At 44.6% G+C, this 23,797-nt stretch overlaps 1 protein-coding gene across 3 annotated transcripts in view; it reads left to right on the forward strand.

Annotated features, from left to right (window-relative positions):
• LOC114783672 (potassium voltage-gated channel subfamily H member 2-like) overlaps positions 1–23,797 on the forward strand; it is a 141,500-nt gene that overhangs the window by 112,949 nt on the left and 4,754 nt on the right. For all 3 annotated transcript variants that reach the window (XM_028969186.1, XM_028969187.1, XM_028969188.1), the window contains 7 exons: positions 15,284–15,706; positions 18,974–19,364; positions 19,979–20,178; positions 20,521–20,773; positions 21,217–21,410; positions 22,245–22,347; positions 22,454–22,741. In XM_028969186.1, the coding sequence (XP_028825019.1) occupies positions 15,284–15,706; positions 18,974–19,364; positions 19,979–20,178; positions 20,521–20,773; positions 21,217–21,410; positions 22,245–22,347; positions 22,454–22,741 (1,852 nt within the window). The remainder of the gene's footprint in view (positions 1–15,283; positions 15,707–18,973; positions 19,365–19,978; positions 20,179–20,520; positions 20,774–21,216; positions 21,411–22,244; positions 22,348–22,453; positions 22,742–23,797) is intronic.

The raw sequence follows: 23,797 nt of genomic DNA on the forward strand, positions 1-23,797 counted from the left end.
GTTTGATCGTTCGCCCTTCCCTCAAGTGATCTGGAGAGCTGGTGTGGGTGTGTGTAGGGTGGGTGTCCCTTTTTTTTTTTTTGCAGCACAGGTACCCACAGTATTCTAACACTGGGTCTAATTCATACCTTTCATAATGTATACAAAAAAAACTCTATTTAAGCAAATTGGTTTACAGCGCTTCTTATGTGTAGACGCATATGCAGAGTTAATGTAAAGCCAGCAAAGGTTGAAGAATGAAAATATATAAATATATTTCTTTCTTCCTTCCTCTGCAATAATCAGTTTCTGGAGCATGGAGGCAGAAGAAATCATTTCATGTCAAATGGACATGATGGAGATGGTAGAGGCAGAGGTGTTGGCCGATGTTGTAGAGAAATGGGAATTGATGACAGCGAAGACACAAGTGGTCGTCTGTCACTGCTCTTTCACTGCCTGATCATTTCATTTAAAGGTGTGTGTGTGGAGAGTGAGATAGGGCAAGATAAATGGTGACTGTTTGGTGACTGCTAAGTGGAGAGGAGTGCCACTCTCTCACTTTGTCACACAGGTACAATTTTGCTCTTAATTACGGTGTAATGTAGCGGGACCGCATTGTGTTCCTAAAAAACAGCAGCACGCGCCCAAGCAGAATAATGGACGTTTCGCTGCATTTACCTTTTCCTCCTCCCTGGCAGAACATACTTTTCTTACACTCCCCTGAGAGTTACATAATGCTCCTGCAACGCTCAGAATGTATATCACCTGCATCACAGCTTCAGTTTGCACTCAAATACAATTTCTGTCCAGCGTGAAAGAAGCATAAGTGCTTTAAATATTTTTTTCCAAAAATTCCGCAGAAAGACCTTATTTATGAATCAACTCTAATGTTATTACTGTTATAATGTTTTGAAAGAATGATTATTAGAAAGCTTCCTGGTGTCATGGATGTAGATTACATTGCTCTTTTTTTCAGCTTGCCCTCCAAAACATTATCATTACATTCTAGACTTTATATCAAATTATCATCTGATCTGTGCATTTAATCTCCATTTGACTGATTGTTGGGATGATTTTCTAAAGGACATAACAGTTTTTTTAAATTAAAGTAAAATAAACAATTTTACAAACAATTTTTAAAAGTAGCTTTTTTGTTGTTGCTTTTTTTACATTTACATTTACAGGATTTATCAACCGCCCTTATCCAGAGAGAATCAGTAGTTACAGGAACATTCCCCCTGGAGACACTCAGTATTTTCCTCAGGGACACATTGGTTTTTAAAGAAGTTGAATATGTAATATTGAAACATGATGATATTGTGTTCTCAGTGCCATTAATATTAACATTTGAGTGGATGCGGGCAGTGCACCAGCCCTTACTTTCAGACCCAGATGCTATTCAGCTGTGAGACAAGGTCTTTGGAGTGGCTCTGAGCTGCCACTTCTCAACTCGCTGGCCCGCTGTGGCGCTACTCACCCGCATCAACAACTGTTCCATTCAGCCCGAGGCAGATGCCGAGCGCAGGAGGTTCCAGACCTCGCCCTGCCGCGTGCTGCTTCATCTGCAGGCTGCTGTTTATAAATGTGCTAAAAGGCTCCGGAGGGGCAGGAGAGAATGAACTGACGGTTTGATGGACAGGTCTGACAGCAGCTTGTGTGGTGGGCTGTAGAGTATCTCATTTGTACTTTCGCACCACTTGACCCCTTCAGATGTCCCCAGAGTTTTAGGACATGGCTCATGTCGATGCGTCCAACCACCCAAGCTCAAGGTTGCCTGAAAGCTGGAGAGAATCCCAGCATCCTCCTTTCATAGCACTTCTTTCATGTTTCTTTTTCACAACATTAGCAGTGCTCAGATGGGACTGGGGTCATGTTTAGAGAGTAAATGTTGCAGTGCAGTCTTGCAAACTTGTCAGCAAAATTTTTATTTTCACATTTGATTGTGTATGTTCAGATTTTGTAGGGCTTGTAGTACCTATATAAAGATTTTTCTTTTTACGTCTGAATTCATCATCAACCGACAAACTCCATCATTACTCACTGATGTCTGATGTGTTTAATTATTCTAATGTACAGAAAATATGCAATTCAGGATAGCACTGTGAAACATTGATGTCAATGCAGACGATATTCAGGGCACAGCTTTAGAATGCTGCATACAACGTTATGCAGAAAAGCCCAGGAAATATCAGGGAGACCATTTGGAGCATGGAAACATAAAACTGACAACATAAAACAATTGCCAATTTCTCAGGCTGAAATACTGAACATTTGGAACACATCTACAACGGCCTTCACAATCGTTGGCAGAGGCCCTTATCACGAGTGACTTGCACGAGTGAAGTGCTTTGAAGTTTATCAGTGGATCCATTCTGATGCTGGATCACCAGGACCATCAGTCTGTTGGCAGACAATAGAGTCTGAAAGCAAGTTGACAGTTTTTTATTCAAATCTGATGGTGCAAATCCAAGTACTTTTTACAATAAAAAAATGCCAGAACGCCGTTTTACAAAAAGAAAAATCCAATAGTGTGATCAGGTGTGTAGAAAGCCCATGATGTGAAAAATGTTTAATCACCTCAAGAAAACAGACAATAAAAAAAAATTGTAAAGAATATCAACAAGTGATTAATGCAAAATGTTTATTATATTTATTAATCTGAATTATGTGATTATATTTTATTATATCATGACCTCCCAAATCTCCCGCAAATTACGCCTAAGGACACACTATGAATCTAAGCTTGTGAGACAATATGCTCCACCTTTAGTGGGTGGCCCAGCCGTTCATATATGTGGCCCTCATTGAAATAATCTAGACCCCAGGTCTAGATGCATGACCTTCTTGTGACCTTCAGCCATTTAGATATAATGGGGTGCGAGATGAGAATGAACGCTCATGGTGTTTGGTGTTAAGTGCCTTTTTTGAAAGCCGGTAATGTTGTGCTGATCTTCGACTATGACGCCTGTTGGCACATGAGGTAAGGCTGTGCCACACTCGGTTCAGTCCAACCCTCAAGCACCAACCCTTTAAATATAGTCACAGAGGTTACTTTTTGCAGTATCCAAGCAACGTGGCCAAGGCAGCGTGTTGTGTGAGAGCGACGCCACCACTGCCGTCTCCAAGGAAAACCTGGGATCTGCGCAGTGGACACAATGGAGTAAATGAGGACTGAGGCGGCGGCGGTGATAAGTAGTAAGGAAGCAGAGAAAGGCCAGCGTTGAGGCCGCCCGGTCACGTTGCAGCTCTGTTTACGCCTGCGGACATTAGTCGAGCGGATGAGGGCAGATGACCCTTGCAGGCCCACTTAAACGAGACACATTCAGAGCACAGGCTGCTCTTAAGGGAGAAGAGATTCGGGAATCTTAACAGCACCTCTGACAAATATATAATATTATGTACAGTATGTAAAATACTCCTATGGATAAAACTTTTTTCCTAATTAGTGTCCAAGCATCTGATGTTTTATGCCAATATACAAACTAGAGTACAGTATGTACAATAGTGTATAGCAGTGTTCATTTGCAGTTGCATAATAATAATGTATGTGGACAGACCTGTCCACTTTTTGTAACAATTTGCATTTGATTTAGCAAACTATCATGAGAGGAAATATCATACAGTTCAATGAGCAAAACTCATTTGCATTTGACTGATTGAACAGTCATCTGACTAATCAGGGCGATTAATGTCATTTTGGCTCAGGCCAAACTACATTTCAAAATGTACTAATAGTCACGTGACCGGGAGCACCATGACTCCCATAAATTGGCAAGATGGCCACTGCCAGCCGCTCAGTCATTGATTGGCATTAGTCAACTCGACTCGGCTCTATTTCTCCTCGGCTAAGTAAGACTGTCCTTATTTGTCTCCTCATCTATCTACTCGTCCTTTCGCCCCGATCCCATCCTTCACGCGAATGTCAACATCCATGGGGTGTTGCGGCTTATACCGGCTCACGTTGGCAGATTAATACAGTGGAAACTTACCTGCCTCCTTTGCGCTCAGCCAATATGGGGTTCTCGTTCCCACCAGAAACGCGTCAGAACTGTGATACTAATGTACAGAAATGTGTACCCAAGACACAGAACCAGCTCTGTGAAGGTCTGTCTCTGTCCATAACATGGATCTTGCAAGATAAATGCGGAAAAAAAGAGAAATTGTAAGTTGTAAGTTGTATGCTTGAGCTCATTTTAGACTTTTTTTTAGTCATTAGGCCCGCTCATCAGGTCAGGAAAAGTCGTTTTGGGTGAGTGGGTGTTAATCACTTCTGGGTGTTTGCTGATGCTTTTCTATTTTCCGTGACTCAACTGTGCCAAGGATGTTGCTGTGACCCATTAGTATTCAATCAGTAGCCCCATTACGACCTGGACTATAAATTGACATCAGGAATTAATCTTGCGGCGTGAGCCAGCTGTGTCCTGCGTGAGAATTTCACGTGTGCACCTGCTGACACGCACGCTCGTAGGTGGAATATGCACAGACCCTCATCAAGACAATCAGAAAATACTCACAGACACACACGTATGAGGTCAGCCAGCCTTTGCGTTGCAGATTTTATTAGAGCTTCATTCCCATATGAAATGGGGGTGCTAATCTGAGAATGTTGTCTCACCGTGGGGCTTGGCGCGTGTGATAATGCTCGTGTGATAAGTAAGTGTGTGTTTGTGATGTGCACATTTACAGCTGAATAGCTGCCGGGGCTTTATGTGACTAACGTTCAATGAATTTCTTTATTTACACATGCAGAGTTAAAAGAACTAAATAAGCGTGGCGCTGATAATAGTGAGCATGAAAAATCACGATTTTGATGCTACGAGGAGAGAATCTGATTACCATAGGATGCTGCTAGGATGTGTGCCAGCTGGCTGGTGTTTAGTGACCTTTAAAACCATGATGCCAGATCTCTATTGGTGCCTTTGTGTGTGTTTGTGTGTGTGTGTATCCCTCAGGCCTGTGTGTGTGTGGTGCTTCTCTCTACCATGTAGACACACACAGGCAGCTGTCACTGGAATTTATTTCTGGGCAGAAGAAGTTTCCCTCAAGCTTACATGTGTATTTACACACACACACACACACACACACATTAGACTTGCATAGACACAGACATATTTTAATGGACAAGGGGCAGTGGTGTCCTCACGGGTAAGGAAGCGAACCCGCAATCGGAATGTTGCCGGTCCGACTCCCGAGTCAACAAGGTGCAACTGTGCAGAGCACCGTCCCCATACACTGCCCCCCGGGCGCCTCTCATGGCTGCCCACTGCTCACCAAGGGTGATGGTTAAAGTCCACCTTTGACCTACATCGTCCATTTCTTCTTGCCTTGACTAGCTGTACATTTCTTCTGTTTCAATAAAGTTGCAATGAACTTCTTTAAACAATTACCAAACCTCAGAAATACAGTAGTAGATAAAGGTTTTAAGCCGTGATGGCAATATGCTGAGCATCTTGGGTCGCCCCCAGCGTAATCAGACCGAGCAGAGAAACACGCTGCTGCTTTCACTCCAATAAGCAGATTTCTGCTTGTTTCGCTCCCTTCTCACCTCACGTCACCTCGCCTTTCATCCTTGAACACACGTTCCCTGTATTATCACCTTTCCCCCTGAGTTACCCTCAGTAGAGCGGAGCTCTTCATGTTCCCTCGCTCAATGCTCTCCGTTTCGAGGGCAAGAACAGTACTACTGCTCCCCTGTACAGCAGCCGTCACCGCTCCAGCTCCTTCCCTGAATTATTCATCCCCGCCTCGGAGAGCGGGAAGATCTCCTCCCTCTGGAGAGACCAGGTCGTAGAGAAGAGGAGTGGCGACTGGCAGAGGCAGGCTGGAGTCTGTGGCGGAGCGAGGAGGGACGTGAGCGCAAGGTAGTTGCCGCGGCAGCGCCGAGCGAGGACGGCTGAGCGAGGGACCCTCGCCGGGGAGCCCTCCGCGCCCGGGCCTCCCCAGGCATGTGCGGCCGGTGCCGCGCCGGTCCCAGACTCCCCGTGCGCCCGGGCCGTGGCCAGGCGGGGCCGGTCGAGGCCGCCGGGAGCCAGGGGTCGGGGCGGAGGCAGGACGGCGACTCCCCGATGTGCGTCTGAAGACCATGGTCGCACCGCTGCTTCTGAAGCTGCTGAGCGAACTGCTGCACACCGACGCCACCCGACCGCTGTCCGTTCACATGCCTCACGAGCCTGGCCACAACACCCGCCGGTGCTGGGACACCAACACCTCGCGGCTGACCTCCGAGGGCAGAGAGGTGAGGGCGTGTGTGTGTGTGTGTGTGTCAGCGTGTGTCTACGGCACGTCTCTTACATAAAAACAGGGATGGAGGTCCCTTTAAAAAAACGGGGTGTTTTTGCGAATCGAGAACAAAGAAGAGTGCGAGCTATTTTAGTCGAGGAGAGGTTGACGCTGAGTGCCTGTGTGTGTGGTCGTTCCTTCTGTTCCGAGAGGGATGGAGAGGAATCGAGGGACGCCGCGTCCAACAAGAGCCTCTTTGTGTCTCTATGAAGAGCCTGCAGAGATGAGCCGAGTTGAACACGAACCTGTGTTACAAGTGGCGAGTCGACCTGTACAATCCCACGCCCACGCCAGCCCTGCAAAACAGGTGCCGTTCGTGCTGAAATGGGGGCATGAGCTCCTCTCTGACCTCTGACCTTCCTAGTTCAGAAATCAACCGGCCGAGCGATCATTTTGTCCATGTGCCCGCATGTGTGCCTGCCCTGTCTTTCTCTGGACTAGGGAATCCTAAATCCCTCAGGAGCTGTAGGAGGACAGATGTCCACTAGCTGGAACTTCTTCTCGCCAGTGTCATTGTGGTCCAGTCCGGTGTGAGCAGGCACCAAAAGTGCCACGATGGCTGCACGCTGTCGTTCACTCGGGAACAAGAGTGAGAATGCAAATGACTTTATGAAAAAGAGACTCCGAGACAGAGTGATTCATTTGACGTTCATTAATCGTTCATCCCGCCCCCACTGCAATCACGGCCTGCTATTGAGGGAGTTGGGAGGGAAATTGGAACACTGTTAATATACCTGTCCTCGTGCAATGGGCAGGCGTTGCGCGCGCAGATTTTCACAAGTGCTGATGAATGAATCCTTACCTGCCCGCGTATTCCAACTGTAATGAGTTTTTAACGAGGCAGCAGGAATATTAAATTAAAATGCAAAAGAGCAGGCGACTCCTAGAGAATATGCAATTTTGCATCGGGAATCAACAACGCTTGTCGGTACGACCTTGAAGAACTGCATGTGCGCAACCCAGAGAAGTGCGGTTCATGATCATATGGATCATAATTCCCACCTCCAATGAACTAGTGGGTGAGGGCAGAAAACCATCAACGGACACAACTTGGACCTCACAATGCTGCATAATCATTCTGGATATTTTAATAAGTTGGCAGAGCATGCACCACATCCGTGTTATTTTCACATAAAAACATGTCGCTCATGTTGAAACTGATTTTTATCACACTTACTGCATCCACCTACTCAAGCATGGTGGGGACTGCTGGAACTTTTATAGTCAATATATTTATTATATATTTACACTACAATTAGCTCTCATGCATGCATTTCAACACCAAGCTTGTAAATGGAGGATATTTCCTCAGGCATAATTTATTATTCATTTGCTTAAGCAGTCGAGATGTTGGAGGATGTGTTGGGAAATGTCCATTTAGTCCGATGGCAGCATCGGGACAAGCTGGATTTGAGTATCGAGCACCTAGTTCTCTGTCTGAGGCAGACTGCAATGCATGATGGTCTGCATCAGCCAATGCAGGGTGCAGCTATATCTTTTCAGACAGGACAGGTCAATGAGAGGACGTTTCGGACGTGGCTATAAAATCTCTAACGTTGACTGTTTCACGAACTTTACTGGGCTCTACAGGTCAAGGGTTGCAGAGGTTTGCTAAGATCATTATGAATGAAACTGAAGAACAAGTTCATGCCCGAGCTGGTAAAAATGAAATCGAAAGAATTACATGTACCAAGTTGTGTTTGCGTTGCTTTTATATGACTGCCATTTTGTTACTGTCTATAATTGCCCTTTATAACTATTAACACAATGAAGTTTTGTTGCATGAATTGATTGCTAAATTGCAATAATAGGAGTTTTGATGTACTAATGACTAAAGTCGTGTTAACATGTATAAATAGTGACACTTTTGTGAGAGGTGACATGGGAGACGTCTGTTGGGGTGTAGTTTGAACCAAGGCGCTCGGGCCCAGTGCTGCAAAAGAAAGCTTCATGGATCTTGGCAGAGGCTTCTGTCGGCATGGAAGCAGGGAGGAGAAAGCTGATTCATCTTGTTAGGCTGGTCTGTGCTGTCGCTTCTCATACACCGAATTAGTGCGACGGCATCTCTACGCTGCGATGGTACCTGCTTTTTTTTTTCTCCTTTGCATAGATTTATTTAACTTTTTTTTTTTTTTGTGCAGAGAGAGGTTCCTGCTAAGAACACTTTCAGCACGTAGATCAGTGATATTTGGTGATGTCAAATGATGCCATATGCCATACCATAGTACCATAACTGGAGGCGTTCATTTCTATATAGATTCTGCGGCAAAATCTGCAATTTTGAGTGAAATTTGCAGTTCTGCCTGATCTGACGTCCTGTCCCGTTCTTATATAACAGCTGACGGTACTGAGCTACTGAAGAAGATGTGAATGAATATCCTTGATTCTTTTTTCATAAAGAGGTTTGTTTACGGAATTTCGGAGGATTATTTATCGTTATTGCTCATTATTTTTATTCGCTCCGTTCATTTACCCACGTTGGTTTTCAGCCCACGTCGGAGCGGCCTCCCTTATGTCACTTGACTTTAATTTGTCCTGGCACTCAAACGCTGGCTGCCGGTTAATCCACGAGTAAACAAACAACGGAGCACGGCGACCTCAAATTCAAATCAGCCTGTGTTCAGGTTCGAGCCTTGTTTTAATCGTCATTTCTTCTTCATGAGATCCAAATGACTTTTTTATTAGTTAATAAAGATTAGGAGATTAGGAGCCTGAGCAGGGAGCTGCCTTTAAGGCGATGAAGTCTCCCTCATTCACGAGTTAATTCCTTAAAAATCTTTCTCAGAGTCATGTCGGAAACTTCATTCAGATTCCTTCTTGTCTCTTTCCCCCTCAGCATTCCTTAACAATTGGATCCGAGTGCAGTAGGCGGAGGGTAAACCCCCCTAAAGAGATGATGGCCACGTAAATGGAACAAGAAGGAAAAAGCTGTAGGGCGACGGTGAAAGATCGCAGAGGCGAGCGGTGGGAGCGTCCCACGGGTCTCTGGCCTTTTGTAAGCGGCGTCTACCCACGCCACAGAAAAGGTCATGGCTGATAGCTGGTCACGCGTGTGTCACCACGACAAAAGGCAGGTCTTTATCAACGTCGCATGTCACGTCGCGCCACAACCGTCCACAACACAAGTGGAGACCATTAGAAGAAGGGGGAGGGCAATATAAAAATGAAAATTGACTGAGAACTGCGGTTTGTCTGGTGGTTGACACCTACACATTTACCTTAAAGATGCCATTGATCATCGTCACAATGTTTTTTCGTTCCCGGCTACTGTTTTCATTACTTCTGAGTCAGGTAATAAAATTACAAATAAATGTTGTTCTTTTTATCTGTTCCACACTGCATTGATTTCAATGTTGCACAGTTTGACACTGATGCTGACAGCTGGTTGGCTGCAGCTATGATTTACTGTAGTAATTGAAATTTTCACAGGGCCTTCACTGCTCCTTAGACCCCCAGTCACAGGCCATCATCTCTGATGCAATATCTACGCCGGCGCGTGAGTCATGAAATATTGAATTTTTTGACCGTGTTTGTCACCTCAGGGTGTCTCGGAACGGGAGGCTGACAAGAGGTGGACTGGAAAGGAAGTTAATGGGGGGAGGAAAATGCTTAGCACATCGCCTTTAATCCTGTCTGAGCTTTCTGGAACAGACTGCAAACAAGCTTCCAAAGCATTTGTGGATCCTGAGGAAACGTTTTCCAGTCCGCACTGACACAATGTCTACTTCCCATATGAAAGACCTTCAAAGGCATGTGTTGTGGTGGCTCAGTGGTGGCTTATTAGGTAAGGAAGCGGTCTTGTAATCGGAAGGTTGTGGGTTCAAATCCAAAGCTGCTCCCCGGGCGTCTGTCATGCTGCCCACTGCTCAACAAGGTTGATGGTTAAAAGCAGAGGACACATTTCATTGTATCACCATGTGCTGTGCTGCAGTGTTTCACAATGCTGATCACTTCACTTTCAGTACATTTACATTACAAATTTCACACTTTGGTAGCTCTCGAGATATCTTTGCGTTGTAATGGTATGGTTTCATGAAAAACATATTGGTGGCATATTGGTGGGCATCTGTCACATACCAGCAGTGTATGCATGAACAAACTGCTTTTTGCGTGACCTTATCCCTCACCTCGTCCCCATGGTCTCAGGACTGGTGGCCACAGTCAGCCATGCGCCAACCTTGCGGCAAAAGAAAAAAAGAGCTGTTATCAGACATGAACCTGGTGACCTTGACCTTGGGCAAATTCTACCAGTAAAATGAGTTTGAATTAATTTTAAGTCATGATTTGCATAACAGTATTCAATTTTACATTGTTCAACAATGTATTCTATTCCTGTGACATGTTATGTGCTTGCATATTGCTTTTACGACCACAGATAACACTTTTAAGTCCTTGGCATTGTAGGCAGTTCAATTAACATTGCCATTCAAGATCCAGTCTATACCAATACGGGCTCCAAGGTGTTTAAACACCCACTGTGTGGTCGATACACTGCTGCAGATAAGCATATATGTTTACCCTGATGGAGGCCAAGCTTCTTCTCCATACTAAAGCTTTTAATAATTCCAGAATGAGGGGTGGCAGATGTGGCAGCACACACTATTCTACACACACTCTGCACACCAGGAAGTGCAAGATTTAAAAAATGAAAATAACATATTCTTCCCGTTCGGTTTTTATCCTTAAAGTTTTCATACCGACATCTAAAAATAAACCCATGAGAGTCCCTCCGGAGCCTGGCATCCCTCCCTGAGGTGCACATACTGCGGCCTCGGTGCCGGGGTCTGCTGTGCAAGCGTAGGTTTGATGTAGCGTTGTCCTCCAGCCCCAGCCTGTCACATCATAGGGTGCGGAGATGACCCAGATCACCCTGTTTTATTACGGTGATTTCAGCTTGTTTTTTAGTGCTGTACAAGGGCAGAGATGGATACCACCAAGAATAACAAACACCCGTTTAAAAATTACGGACATCGCATACTCGTTTGAAAATGTATTCCACGCTGGTGAGAATTTTGTATAACAGCATGACTTTCTCAGGGGGGCACCTGGAGGTTAAAGAGGTCTATTTTTTACTCCGCTGACCACGTCCCCTTGCAGGAGTTTACCACCCCATCCCCTGGGCTCAATCCATCAGGTCTCAGCCCTGTTACAGAAACATGTTTGTTGTACTGAAGGTTTTTGAAGTTTGAGTCAGATCCAGTTGATCACTTCAGCTCAGACAAATGTCCTGTTTCAGGCTTCCTAACTGTCCTAATGAAAAAAAAAAGTTTTACTACCATAAAGTCTTAAAGAGAAGTGTCAGATTGGCATCGTCCTGAGATACTCTCCCAAAACTGCCTCTTCTTTTACTAATATAACGCACTTTGAACTTTAATAAGATACGTATCACAATACATGAGTCACGATACGATTATATCACGATATATTGTGATACTGTATGCGTCATGATACTGATTAGAAGTATATAAGGGCGTCTGATAAATGGCATAAATGTAATGTAGTTACATTTGTGCTGATCTCTGTAAAGAAAACGATCAACGCACTAAATTTATAAATTTGTGGACTAAATTTGTATAGAAAATGTTGATATTTTTATTGTCCATGTATTGATACAATATCACCATGTAAAATATTGAAATATATTGCTGTATCGATATTTTCTAACACCCCTAATGATAAATGACCATAAAGACACAAAAACCTTTGATTCCAGCTGTTCAGGTTCAAAACATATTGTTGGTTTACAGAGTGAGGTATATAATGCAGAATGACATTTAAACAATATTCAATCCATCCATCAAAAATTGTACATTTCTTTTGTCCTTTTTTCACCGTGCTATATATTATAAAGCATCTGTATAGTGAAGGAGCCATATCCTCTGTTTTTTTTTTCACCCCGGGGGTGTTTTGAAAAGCTGTTCAGTTTCCATACCGACATCTAAAAATAAACCCAACAGAGAGTCCCATCGGAGCCTGGCATCCCTCCCCAAGGTGCACGTACTGCGGCCTCGGTGCTGGGGAGATGCAAGCGTAGGTTTGATGTAGCCAGCCTGTCACATCATAGGGTGCGGAGATGGCCCACATCACCCTGTTTTTTTTTTTACGGTGATTTCAGCCCTGGCATCACACTGAGAAGGGGAGTCGCTTTTAGGCACACAAAAAATGGCCGACGCATCTTCTTTGCCTTTAATCTTTGTGCACTATTACATGCAGCTATTTCAGCTGTTCTGTATGAAGCCCGGGTTGAAATAATTGAAATAAATGTCAGCATGCTAACATGGTCACAGATGCATTTGAAATATGTTATTTGATGTGTGAATTGCGTTATAATTATCATGCTGCGTTTTAGTGTTTTGCTGCTCGGTGGGATCTGGCCCTAATGGGGCAGTGGTGGCCTAGCAGTTATGAAGGAGGCCCCCTAATCAGAGGGTTCCAATCCTGATCCGCCAAGGTGCCATTGAGGTGCCACTGAGCAAAGCACCGTCCCCATTCACTGCTCCCTGGGCACCTGTCATGGCTGCCCACTGCTCACCAAGGGTGGTGGTTAAAAGCATGTGTGCAATGTGTGGCGGTTGATTGGCTCCGGACTGACCACTCTTGACCCTGCTGTTTAGTTTGTGTGTTTATATTGCCCATGTGTGGTTTTGGCCATCATATTGAATATGTCGTCCCATTTCACAGTGTGCTAAAATCGCAGAGGCATAAATATCGGTTCACCTCATGTTTGATTCAGGATAAAGTTTATTACATTTGTATCAATTTTGGTTTTTCTTCACAATTTAATAAAATCTGTATGATAATGTGCATAAAAATTTTAATAGCATGGCCATTGCATGGATGGTTCTAATACTAATACAGTCAGATTCAGTTTGGGCCTTTGTATTAAATGTCATATTTCCATGTGTTCTTGGAATATTGTAGCATCACTCACTTGCTGGGAGATTTAAGATCTTCAATTTGTTGAACGATGCTGTAATTAATTATGCTGAAATTACAACAATTAATTTCCACGGCCAGAGTTGAAAAGCTGGAGAAGTAAACCTGTGTGATGCTGTGACATGCCTGCATGTTTCCCAGAGGCCGTCTTCTGACCTTTTTACTGTCCCCTGTCAGTGCAGGTCTCATGGGACAGCACTGAAATATCCCAAATCCCCAAGAGCTTGAGGACAAATCTGCCATTCCGATTCCCATCCACATGCTCAGGAGCAGCAGATAACAGTTTTTTTTTTGCCCTTCACACCCCCTCACCCATCCCCCTGTAACCCTGCCAGCTGAAGTAAAATGGCTCTAGTTTGGAGCAGCACCTGTTTCCCTCGCATACACACCTGCTGACCATGACCACTCTTGTCTTTCTACACTGGGATGTGGACCTCTTAAAAGAGCAGCTCGTTGCTCGTACCTGTGAACAACTGAGATACTAGATAGGGTTTGTCTTCATCTTCTGCTAGAAATTCATCTGTCTATGTGTGGATTATGCATGTCATATGTATGGATGCATGAAAAATGCACACAGTGAGGGGGAGAGAAAGAGAGAGAGAGAAGTAAGTCACCCACACAGACACATTTGTTTAAGCAGTACATTTACAGCATTTATCAGATGCCTGTATCCAGAGCATTTTACAATCAGCAGCAGTGTCAAGGACAGTCCCCCGTGGAGCAATGATAGTAAGTGGTGTGAACGTGGTTCTTCTGGTTCTAACTAGGCCTACCACATTCCAAAGTTGGTTCTCCATGTGATTCTTGGCAGGCCTCTTCACCAATATTTTATTAGAATTACCCAACATGAGTCTGCTGTAAGCGTATGTGCATATGAATTGTGTGCAGAACAGTGGAAGTGGCTCTATAAACAGGCCCAAACTCAGCCGTGTCTGTGAATTATGCAGCAGGGCATTGCTACGCCCCAGGGCATGACGGCAGCACCACAGAAGACCACAAAAGACCCAGGGACAGTGCCACACTGATCGTCGAAACAGATAAGCTGCGGTGAATTCTCCTTCATACGCCTGGTCCACTGTTGTTTGCTTTGGATGCATCTCTAGAGCCTTTTTTGTATCTGAGGACAAGCAAACATATTTGCTTACGCAACGTGTACCCAAATGTACCTTTTATAATTGCGTGCCTCTAGTGTGCATTAATCAAGCAGAGAAACGACAAATCCTCTGGATATTCCTATCCTCGTTATTTGCAATTATGTATTAACAAGAATCATTTATTTTTTGACTGGAGCAGCATAATGACAAATGCCTTCTTTAATGAAACTTATTTTAGAACAGTTTTAAGAGTAGTGCTTTAAATAATTATGATTAATATCACGAAATGTGCAATTATTCTGAGCATCATGATATTTATATAAATAATATTATAAAGTGGTTTTAGTTCTGATTCTGAGCAGTAATGTCATGTGATTAATGTAATCCACACTGTGTTTTTAATCCCATTTGAATTAATGTGTGTATCACTGTATGTGAAAAACATTTTAGGCCTTGGGTAGGACATGTTTTTTGTCACATTTGTCATATGTGTCATCAAAATGCTACATGCTTCCACACACTGGAATCTGACAGTCATGTCAGATTCCAGCCCCACTGGGCCTTGTCAATTTTTTCTTTTGTCACGTTGAGCGATTGCAATACGGAAACATAATTAATGTGCACAATCGTCTCCGGATGGTTTTGCAGCTGGTAATTGATTCAGCACTAAATTAGCCTTTTGCCATTAATCTGGTAGGGTGCAGCCATGGTGATGTGCAGTGCATTCTGGGTCTTTAGTAAGGGTCCGGTGACGACATGTTTTAGGTGCAACTAAACTTCCCGACTGAACCCTCTTCCTGGTGTTTTATTGTTTCCTGAAAATCTTAGTACAGAATGCATGAGCAGCTATTTTGAACAATATATTCAAAATAATGATTTGAAATGCATTTGTTTTTATGTCATTTAAATGGATTTGGTTGCTTTCAAGTCTACACAGACTACGATAAGAGTAATGTAAGCCATCCATCATCATGTTCATATCCTTCATTTGTCAGGTGCTGTCGCTAGGCGCTGATGTTCTCCCCGAATATAAGCTCCAGGCCCCGCGCATCCACAAGTGGACGGTGCTCCACTATAGCCCCTTCAAGGCCGTGTGGGACTGGTTGATCCTGCTGCTCGTCATCTACACGGCCATCCTGACGCCCTACTCGGCCGCCTTCCTGCTCAGCGGCCAGGAGGAGCAGAACATGCACAACTGCGGCTACTCCTGCAGCCCGCTCAACGTGGTGGACCTGATCGTGGACATCATGTTCATCATCGACATCGTCATCAACTTCCGCACCACCTACGTCAACGCCAACGACGAGGTGGTCAGCCACCCGCTGCGAATAGCCGTGCACTACTTCAAGGGCTGGTTCCTCATCGACATGGTGGCTGCCATCCCCTTCGACTTGCTGATCTACCGCAATGGAGAAGAGGTGAGCTGCTGTTTCTGATTAGTTCTGATCTCCCGTATGCTTGCTAATATCTGTTAGGGCTTCATCAACATCAGGAACTTAGGAAATAGTTCATATCTCATCCATCTGTTCCTAAAGACAGCATTGAAACAGCAGCTTGTCTCGTGACAAGGCGGTCATTATATGGACAATATTTCAATGTGATTTTGCTATATTTATATTCAAAATGTGCACCCTCCTTATAATAGGAATCTTTACAGAATAATGGGTTGTGCATTCAATTTAAATTGTCCAAATAGTTCAGTTAGCATGACAATCAGTTCTGCAATAGCAACATTGCACTTGCATCAGCATTTGGCAACACCAAGATTAAAGTGTGTCACAGATGGTGTGGCTTGTAATGTAACGCGTATCTCTGGGCGGGAACATATTTGGTCATGAAAGATTCATATTTGCTGTGTCGCCCAGATGAAAATTTGAGATTAAGAACAAAATTCCCCAATCTTCCCGAGGCGCCGGTGTAACCCGACTCGCACCGAGGGCGGAGCAGCACGCGGCTTGTGTAATCGGCGGGAGTGAACGCATTAGTCTGACAGCCCAGTGAGCGATGGAGTGGGAATTTATGACCTGCGTTGTATCATGCAGCAGCCCCGCCGACACTCCCTGGCTCGTGGCTGCTCTGCCACTGCTCTGTCACTCAGGATTTCTGCTTCTTGGTGTTAAATTCAGTCCCAATTACACCTAATGTGTTTCAGAGTCAGGAAAACATTATTTATCCCGAAGGATATTGGTGTTGTTACAGCAGCACTTAATAAGACAGTATATGTAGAATGTTTTGTAGAAAAAAAAAATTTTGTTTGGAGTAGGATACATTGAGGCCAAAATAATTGCCCAAAGTAGAAAAAATATAACTATTGAACTACAACTTATTGAACTTATTGATTATTGTCCATTGCAAATTACATTTATGGCAATAATCAGACGCCCTTATCCAGAGAGACTTACAATCAGTATCTACAGGGACAGTCCCCCTGGAGACACTCAGGGTGTGTCTTGCTCAGGGACACAATAGTAGTAAGTGGGGTTTGAGCCTGTGACTCTGTGGTCCTCTGGTTTATAGGTGGGTGTGTCACCCACCAGGCTACTACCAGGCAACATTATTAGGGCAGGTAGCTGGAAAAGGTGTTTAATGGAAGATCCTGTGGCATTCAGTGGAAACGAGTCTCTGGCCAAAGGTGTCTTCTGTTCCAGCACATCACTGTCAAGTAGGCGGAAAACATGGTCAAGGATGGAACGAAGTCTACACAATGTTCTCCTATTAGCCACAGTTTAATACTTTTTTGAGTGGTGTGAGCTGAACCACCTACAGCTAAACTGATTGTGGACTTTAGGCGCCTCCCACCCCAGTCACCATCAGAGGGGCTGATGTGGAGGTAGTGGAGGACTACCAGTACCTGGGGGTACACATAGACTGTAAGAGTTGGATTTGGAGTTGGATCAACAGAGTTGGATTTTCCTCCTGAGCCATCTCAGGTCGTTCAATGTGTGTAGGAAGTGCTGACCATGTAGAGAGTGTGGTGTTCATTGCAGCCATGTGCAGGGGCAGTACAGTCAAGAAGGCTGATGACAACAGGTTGAACAAGCTGATCAAAAATGGCTGGTACTGTCCTGGGTGTCAGACAGGAGAACCTGGTGGAGGTGTCTGAGAGGAGGATGCAAAAAAAGCTTCTCAGTATCATGGACAATGGACAATGACGGACCATCAGAGCACACACAGCTAAAGGGTCATCGCGAGAACTGAGCACCATAGGAAGTCCTGGTTACCGTAGCAATTGAATTGAAGATCCCATTCTGTGGGTGATCATATCAGGATCAGTATTAATATCTGGTTTTTCATGGGACTGTGCGATTAAATCCTTCTGTATGCTACGGAATGTGGGTTTTCATCCAATTCAACTTGCTGCTGCCTCTCTCTCTCTCTCTATGTCACTTTACCATACCTGTCACAGTTATTTTTGAGGGGCAGTGGTGGCCTAAGGAAGTGGCCCCGTAACCAGAAGGTTGCCGGTTCAAATCCCGATCCACTACTTAGCAAAGCACCCTTCCCACAGACTGCTCCCCGGGCGCCTGTCATGGCTGCCCACTGCTCACCAATGGTGATGGTTAAAAGCAGAGGACACATTTCACTGTGTGCACTGTGTGCTGTGCTGCTGTGTATCACAATGACAATCACTTCACTTTACCTTTATTACTTTTTTTCTGCACCATTACTAATGTTGTGTCCTTATTTTCTCTGAGCATGATTTTGTCTTATCTTACAAGCTCTGAAGGTCCGCACCAATAGGGCAGTGGTAGCCTAGCGGGTAAGGAAGCGGACTGATATGTGAAAGGGTGCGGGTTCAAATCCTGAACCGGCAAGGAACCACTGAGCAAACTCCCCTCACACTGCTCCCTGGGCACCTTTTATGGCTGCCCACTGTTTACCAAGGCGATGGTTCAATGCAGAAGACGCTTTTAGTAGTGTCACCGTGTGCTGTACTGCAGTGTTTCACAATGACAAAAACAAACACTTTCAATAACAAAGCCAGTTTTTGTCTTTTGATCAGTTTCTTGAATTCTGCCAACCTCCCGTTATCACTTCAGCATGCAACACTGTAAAAGATGGCGCGGCAGAAGTTAACTTGTTTGCGTCTTTCTGAAAGCCTGTGGGAATTCTGCAAGACCTTGCAATTTTGTCCAATCAAGGCAAACCTTTGTGCAAATTGCACTGCCACATGAAGCGCTGAGCTATAAGTCACCAAACTGAGGTAATCTGACCAACTACTTTTACACTTTACCAGGCTGAAGAACAAAGGGGACAACATGGCTTTTAAAGCTGAGGAACAGCCTGCTTTTCCAAGCGAGATCTAAACTGACTTTCAGCTCTGGTCAAACATGCATAATTGGTTTAGGAATTTCATAATGTATACCTTTTTATCTGTTTTATTGCTTCTATGCATTGTACACGTTTATATATTAAATTGCTTTGTGCCTTTAAGATTTTACGCCTCTTGTGGCCTGTATTGAAGTCATTTTTAAATGTGCTAAATAAATGAATAATTGAAAAAAAGAAAACTGCTAGTGGTTGTGAAGATGGCAGTTTTACAGACCCAGATTGGCCAGGCATCTGAAATCAGGCATTTCACCAAGATGCAGAAATAATCAGTCCTGGAACAGCTCAAGAAACGTGACTGTATATCATCTATATGATTCAGGAATTAATTTATGTGTTGTGGGCTGTTTTCCCAGACAACCACTCTGATTGGTCTACTGAAGACAGCTCGGCTGCTGCGATTGGTCCGCGTGGCGCGCAAGCTGGACCGCTACTCGGAGTACGGTGCAGCCGTGCTCTTCCTCCTCATGTGCACCTTTGCACTCATCGCCCACTGGCTGGCCTGCATCTGGTACGCCATCGGCAGCGTGGAGCGCAATGGTTCCATCGGCTGGCTGCACACGCTTGGCGACCAGCTGGGCAAGCCCTACAACACCACTGTCCCCAGCTCCGGCCCGTCCATCAAGGACAAGTACGTCACGGCCCTCTACTTCACCTTCAGCAGCCTGACCAGCGTGGGCTTCGGCAATGTCTCCCCGAACACCAACTCCGAGAAGATCTTCTCCATCTGCGTCATGCTGATTGGCTGTGAGTGAATCACGAGCCCCTTCTACAATCTACTAGCTTTTCAATGACGTCAGAATCCTAGATTTCCTACACCAATGATTTATTACAAAACTTCTAATATCAATTAAAATGTAACTTTCTTTTATGAATGATAAATTGATTCTATAAATTGTAATTTTCTTCAGCCAATGTTCCGAAGGAGTTAAGAAAGTTTTTTTCCCTTTTTCGGAAGAAACATTCTTACTGTAAGGATGAGACTAACTGGATGTAAATTGCAGGGGTGAAACAGATGACCGAGTTCATTTAAGAGCCTATCAAAAGTAGCTAATGGAGCCTTCGCTGGGAGAGTGATCGCCAAGCCACACCAGAGGACTCACATTCCAGTGGCCGCAACATGGCCCTCTGATGAGGATAAATGAGTTTGATTGGATGCGTAGAGGGCCGAATCCATCTATCCTGGCCTGCTCTGCCTGGGGCCGGATGGACTGTTAATGACAATTTGTGATTTTTTTATTCGAGTTCCATCCACCCTTTTAGCTGTCATTTTCTGAGATCCTTTTATAGTTTAGGCGCCTCTGAATACTCGTAGGAGCGCAATTCATATCCATCTCTCCCTTTGTCTGCCTTGTCTGCAGCCCTAATGTATGCCAGCATATTTGGGAACGTGTCTGCCATCATCCAGCGCCTATACTCGGGAACGGCACGCTACCATACACAGATGCTGCGGGTGCGGGAGTTCATCCGCTTCCACCAGATTCCCAACCCCCTGCGGCAGCGGCTGGAAGAGTACTTCCAGCACGCCTGGTCCTACACCAATGGCATCGACATGAATGCTGTGAGTGTTACATGAAAAAAAGTCACTTCCCCACACTTGTTTCAAATATGCATGATTGCAAGCTTTAGTCTTAACAGTTAATCATGATTAATCGTGTGTGATTGATCGATTAATTGTTTGGGAATCACAAACAGCAGCAGGCATTTGTTATGCTTTTTTTTAAGGGACATTTTCAACTTTTCCAAAGCTTGGAGAGAAGAAACTGTATTATTACATCACGCAGATTATCACAAAAATATAATTATAATTTATAATAGTCATGGTAACGTATTTGTCTTTACATTGCCTGAAGGGCCATGAAAGCTCTTGTCTCTCCATGTCCCTCCTGTCCTCTCCTGCCAGGTGCTGAAAGGCTTCCCTGAGTGTCTGCAGGCCGACATCTGTTTGCACCTCAACCGCACCCTGCTGCAGAACTGCAAGGCCTTCAAGGGCTCCTCCAAAGGCTGCCTGCGCGCCCTGGCTATGAAGTTTAAGACCACCCATGCCCCGCCTGGAGACACGCTGGTCCACGCCGGCGACGTGCTCACGGCCCTCTACTTTATATCACGCGGTTCTATTGAGATCCTGCGCGGGGACGTGGTGGTGGCCATCTTAGGTATAGTTATGTCCATATTGTCACGTTGAAACACGACAACAAACAAGGGGAATACACTGATGGGTCGTTTTTTAATACACTATGCAGTCTATTGTGCCCTCTATTGAGGATCTTACATCATTGCAGATATGGAAAAGATCAGGATTTTAGCATTTTATATTTTATATAAAATATGGTTGTTTTTAGCACTTGTCCAGTTGCACACTATAATTATAATTATAATTAATGTTCAACTGAATTCTTCACAATTATATATTTTTGATATACAGCCTGCTTGCGTTTCTTTACTAAATGTCCCTTTAAAAGGCCTTCTTGGAAAAGCATCAGGAGTTGAAACCCAACATTGAGCTTCGAATTACATTACCATCATCACACCTCTATTCTTTTAAAATGTCATATCCTAAAAAAAAACCCTCATCCGTCATTCTTCTGGTTCTCTGCAGGGAAGAATGACATTTTCGGGGAACCTATAAACCTGTACGCCCGTCCTGGAAAGTCCAATGCAGACGTCAGGGCACTCACCTACTGTGATCTCCACAAGATCCACAGGGAGGACGTCCTGGAGGTGCTGGACATGTACCCTGAATTCTCCGACCACTTCTGGAGCAACCTGGAGATCACCTTCAACCTGAGAGATGTGAGACAGTGTCCTTTCTAATTTATTGACGGGGGGGAGACAATAATTTGTTTGTGCGTGGTTTGGATTAAGATTAACATCTCACATCAGTGAACAGGCGGTAAAACTTTATGCTACAGAGACTCAGCATTGAAAACCAGTAGTGAATTTTTTTGGAACATTAAAACAGAAGATGATCTACTCTGTGCTTGACGTGATGCTTGGAGCTTCTATGAATGGGGGTCAATTAAGTTTTTTGGAAGTAGCAGAATATTGCTAAGGATTCCTGGATGCCTTTTCAATGGTGGTTGTGATGCACTTTACTCAGATACAATACTGCTATTTTCTGATCGGACGTTAAAGAAAAAGCCTTTTTTCTTTTTTTTTATTGGCTCGTAGGGCCCCAGCAGAGACGTGCTTGTTTCATAGTGAAACTACTGCAGCTACTGCGCCGCAGTCTGGGAAATATTGGGCGCTGCGGCACATAAGCCAACAAATTATTTTTCCGCAAAGAAATACAAGGTGTGCTGGGAGTGACAAAAGACTAAAAAGAGTGACTGTCATGCTTGTGAGACTTACATAACTTTCATAACAGGCCGTCATGGCGCCCCCCTCCGCCCCCCGCCCCCCCCATTAGTTTTTAACAATAACAGTCTTGTTGCAGAGTCTTTATGTACAATATAACATTACATTATATTATGTGATATTTAGCTGTACTGACAGGGACAGTCCCCCCTGGAGCAAACCAGGGTTGAGTGTCTTGCTCAGGTACACAATGGTAGTAGGCGGGGCTTGATAATGTTAATTGTTGATTTATTTATTCCATATTGCTTCGACATTTTCTGATAATTCCAGAACAATATGATTCCCGGCTCTCCGAGCAGTGATGATTCTGACTGTACCGGCTTCAATCGCTTACGCAGACGTAAGCTGTCATTCCGCAGACGCACTGAGAAAGGTGACGTATATGCTGTTTTTGTGTTTTTATGTTTTATTTCATTTTATTTTAGTATTTCATCGTTTTTTTTATATATATTTTGTTTTTTTATTGTTCTCTCTGCCAGATGATGCTGACGCGGGGCAGATTAAAAAGAACCAAAAGCCCATGAGGCGAAACAGAAAACACATTTCGGTAATTAGCCAGGGCGAAGGGCTGAGACCGGAATGGGAGGGGCCACGAAGCTCAGTTTCCTCTCACTCCAGTGGCGATGAGGGGGAGGAGTCGGTTCACACGTGCCCCGCCCCTCCTGTTTTACTGGAACTGTCCCGGCCACAGGCCACGGCCATGAACTTTGACTCACCCGAGGTCGACGGCGATCCCAAAACGGGCAACACCTGCAACGCTCTCTCTGGTACGTTCCGTACGTTCTGTCCAGATCTAAATCAGACCATAGATCTTGTGCCTTAATCTTGATAACCTATGTACACCCTGTGTAGTAACCAGTGTAACAATTACAGTTTTCTGTTAAGAGGTCAAGAAGGTCAAGCGTCTTCCATGCTGACACCCCCTATTTATTTTTCCCTGAGTGGAGTTTTATGGTTTGAAGGAACGGTTAGAGTTGGCTAAAATCAGCACTTGTTGCTCTTGTGGGGCAGTAGGGGCCTAGGGGGTAAAGAAACAGACCCGTAGTCAGTGCGTCCACTGAGGGGCCCCTGACAAAAGCACCGTCCCCACACACTGCTCCCCGGGCACCTGTCATGGCTACCCACTGTTCACCAAGGGTGATGGTTAAAAGCAGAGGACACATTTTGTTGTGTCACCGTGTGCTGTGACAATCACATCACTTTCATGTGCCAATGTATTATTCTCCATTTTTGAGGCACTTCTATTTTTCCACTCACGCCCCACAAAACCGTCTGTTGACAAAAACACAAGTTGTGGCAAAAACTTGTGGCAAAGTGGGGGTCGGCGTCCTCAGGAGCGACGAGCTTAGAATGGCCTCGATAGGACATTAGTAAACAGATTGCGGGGGGCGTGATCTGATGCGCCACCACGATTCAACCGGAGCAGACCGGCTGCGGCGGACAGGATCTGCAGCGGCTGTTACCGCCACAAATCTAGTGCGGAACAAGTGGGAGGCATTAACGGAGAGGGAGGACCACGGGGTTTCACATGAGACTAGTGTTGATTTCATCAATGAACCTTTATGAAGTGATGGAAATGAGATGAGACGCAACATTAATGCTGGTCATGTGACAATATTTATAATGTAATATTGTTGACCAATAGAAACTAGAATAAATGTGGTTTACAAAATAAAAACTATACTAACATGTCTCTTCATTTTCCTTGATGGAGACAAGACTTTTATTTTCTTCACGTTTAATCGCACTATTGTTATTACACGATTTTTCTGTTACCGGTGTGCACAGATGATGTCACTTCCTCGTTTCCTGTTCATGTAGTA

This window comes from Denticeps clupeoides, unplaced genomic scaffold (genome assembly GCF_900700375.1).
Source record: "Denticeps clupeoides unplaced genomic scaffold, fDenClu1.1, whole genome shotgun sequence".
NCBI lineage: Eukaryota > Metazoa > Chordata > Actinopteri > Clupeiformes > Denticipitidae > Denticeps > Denticeps clupeoides.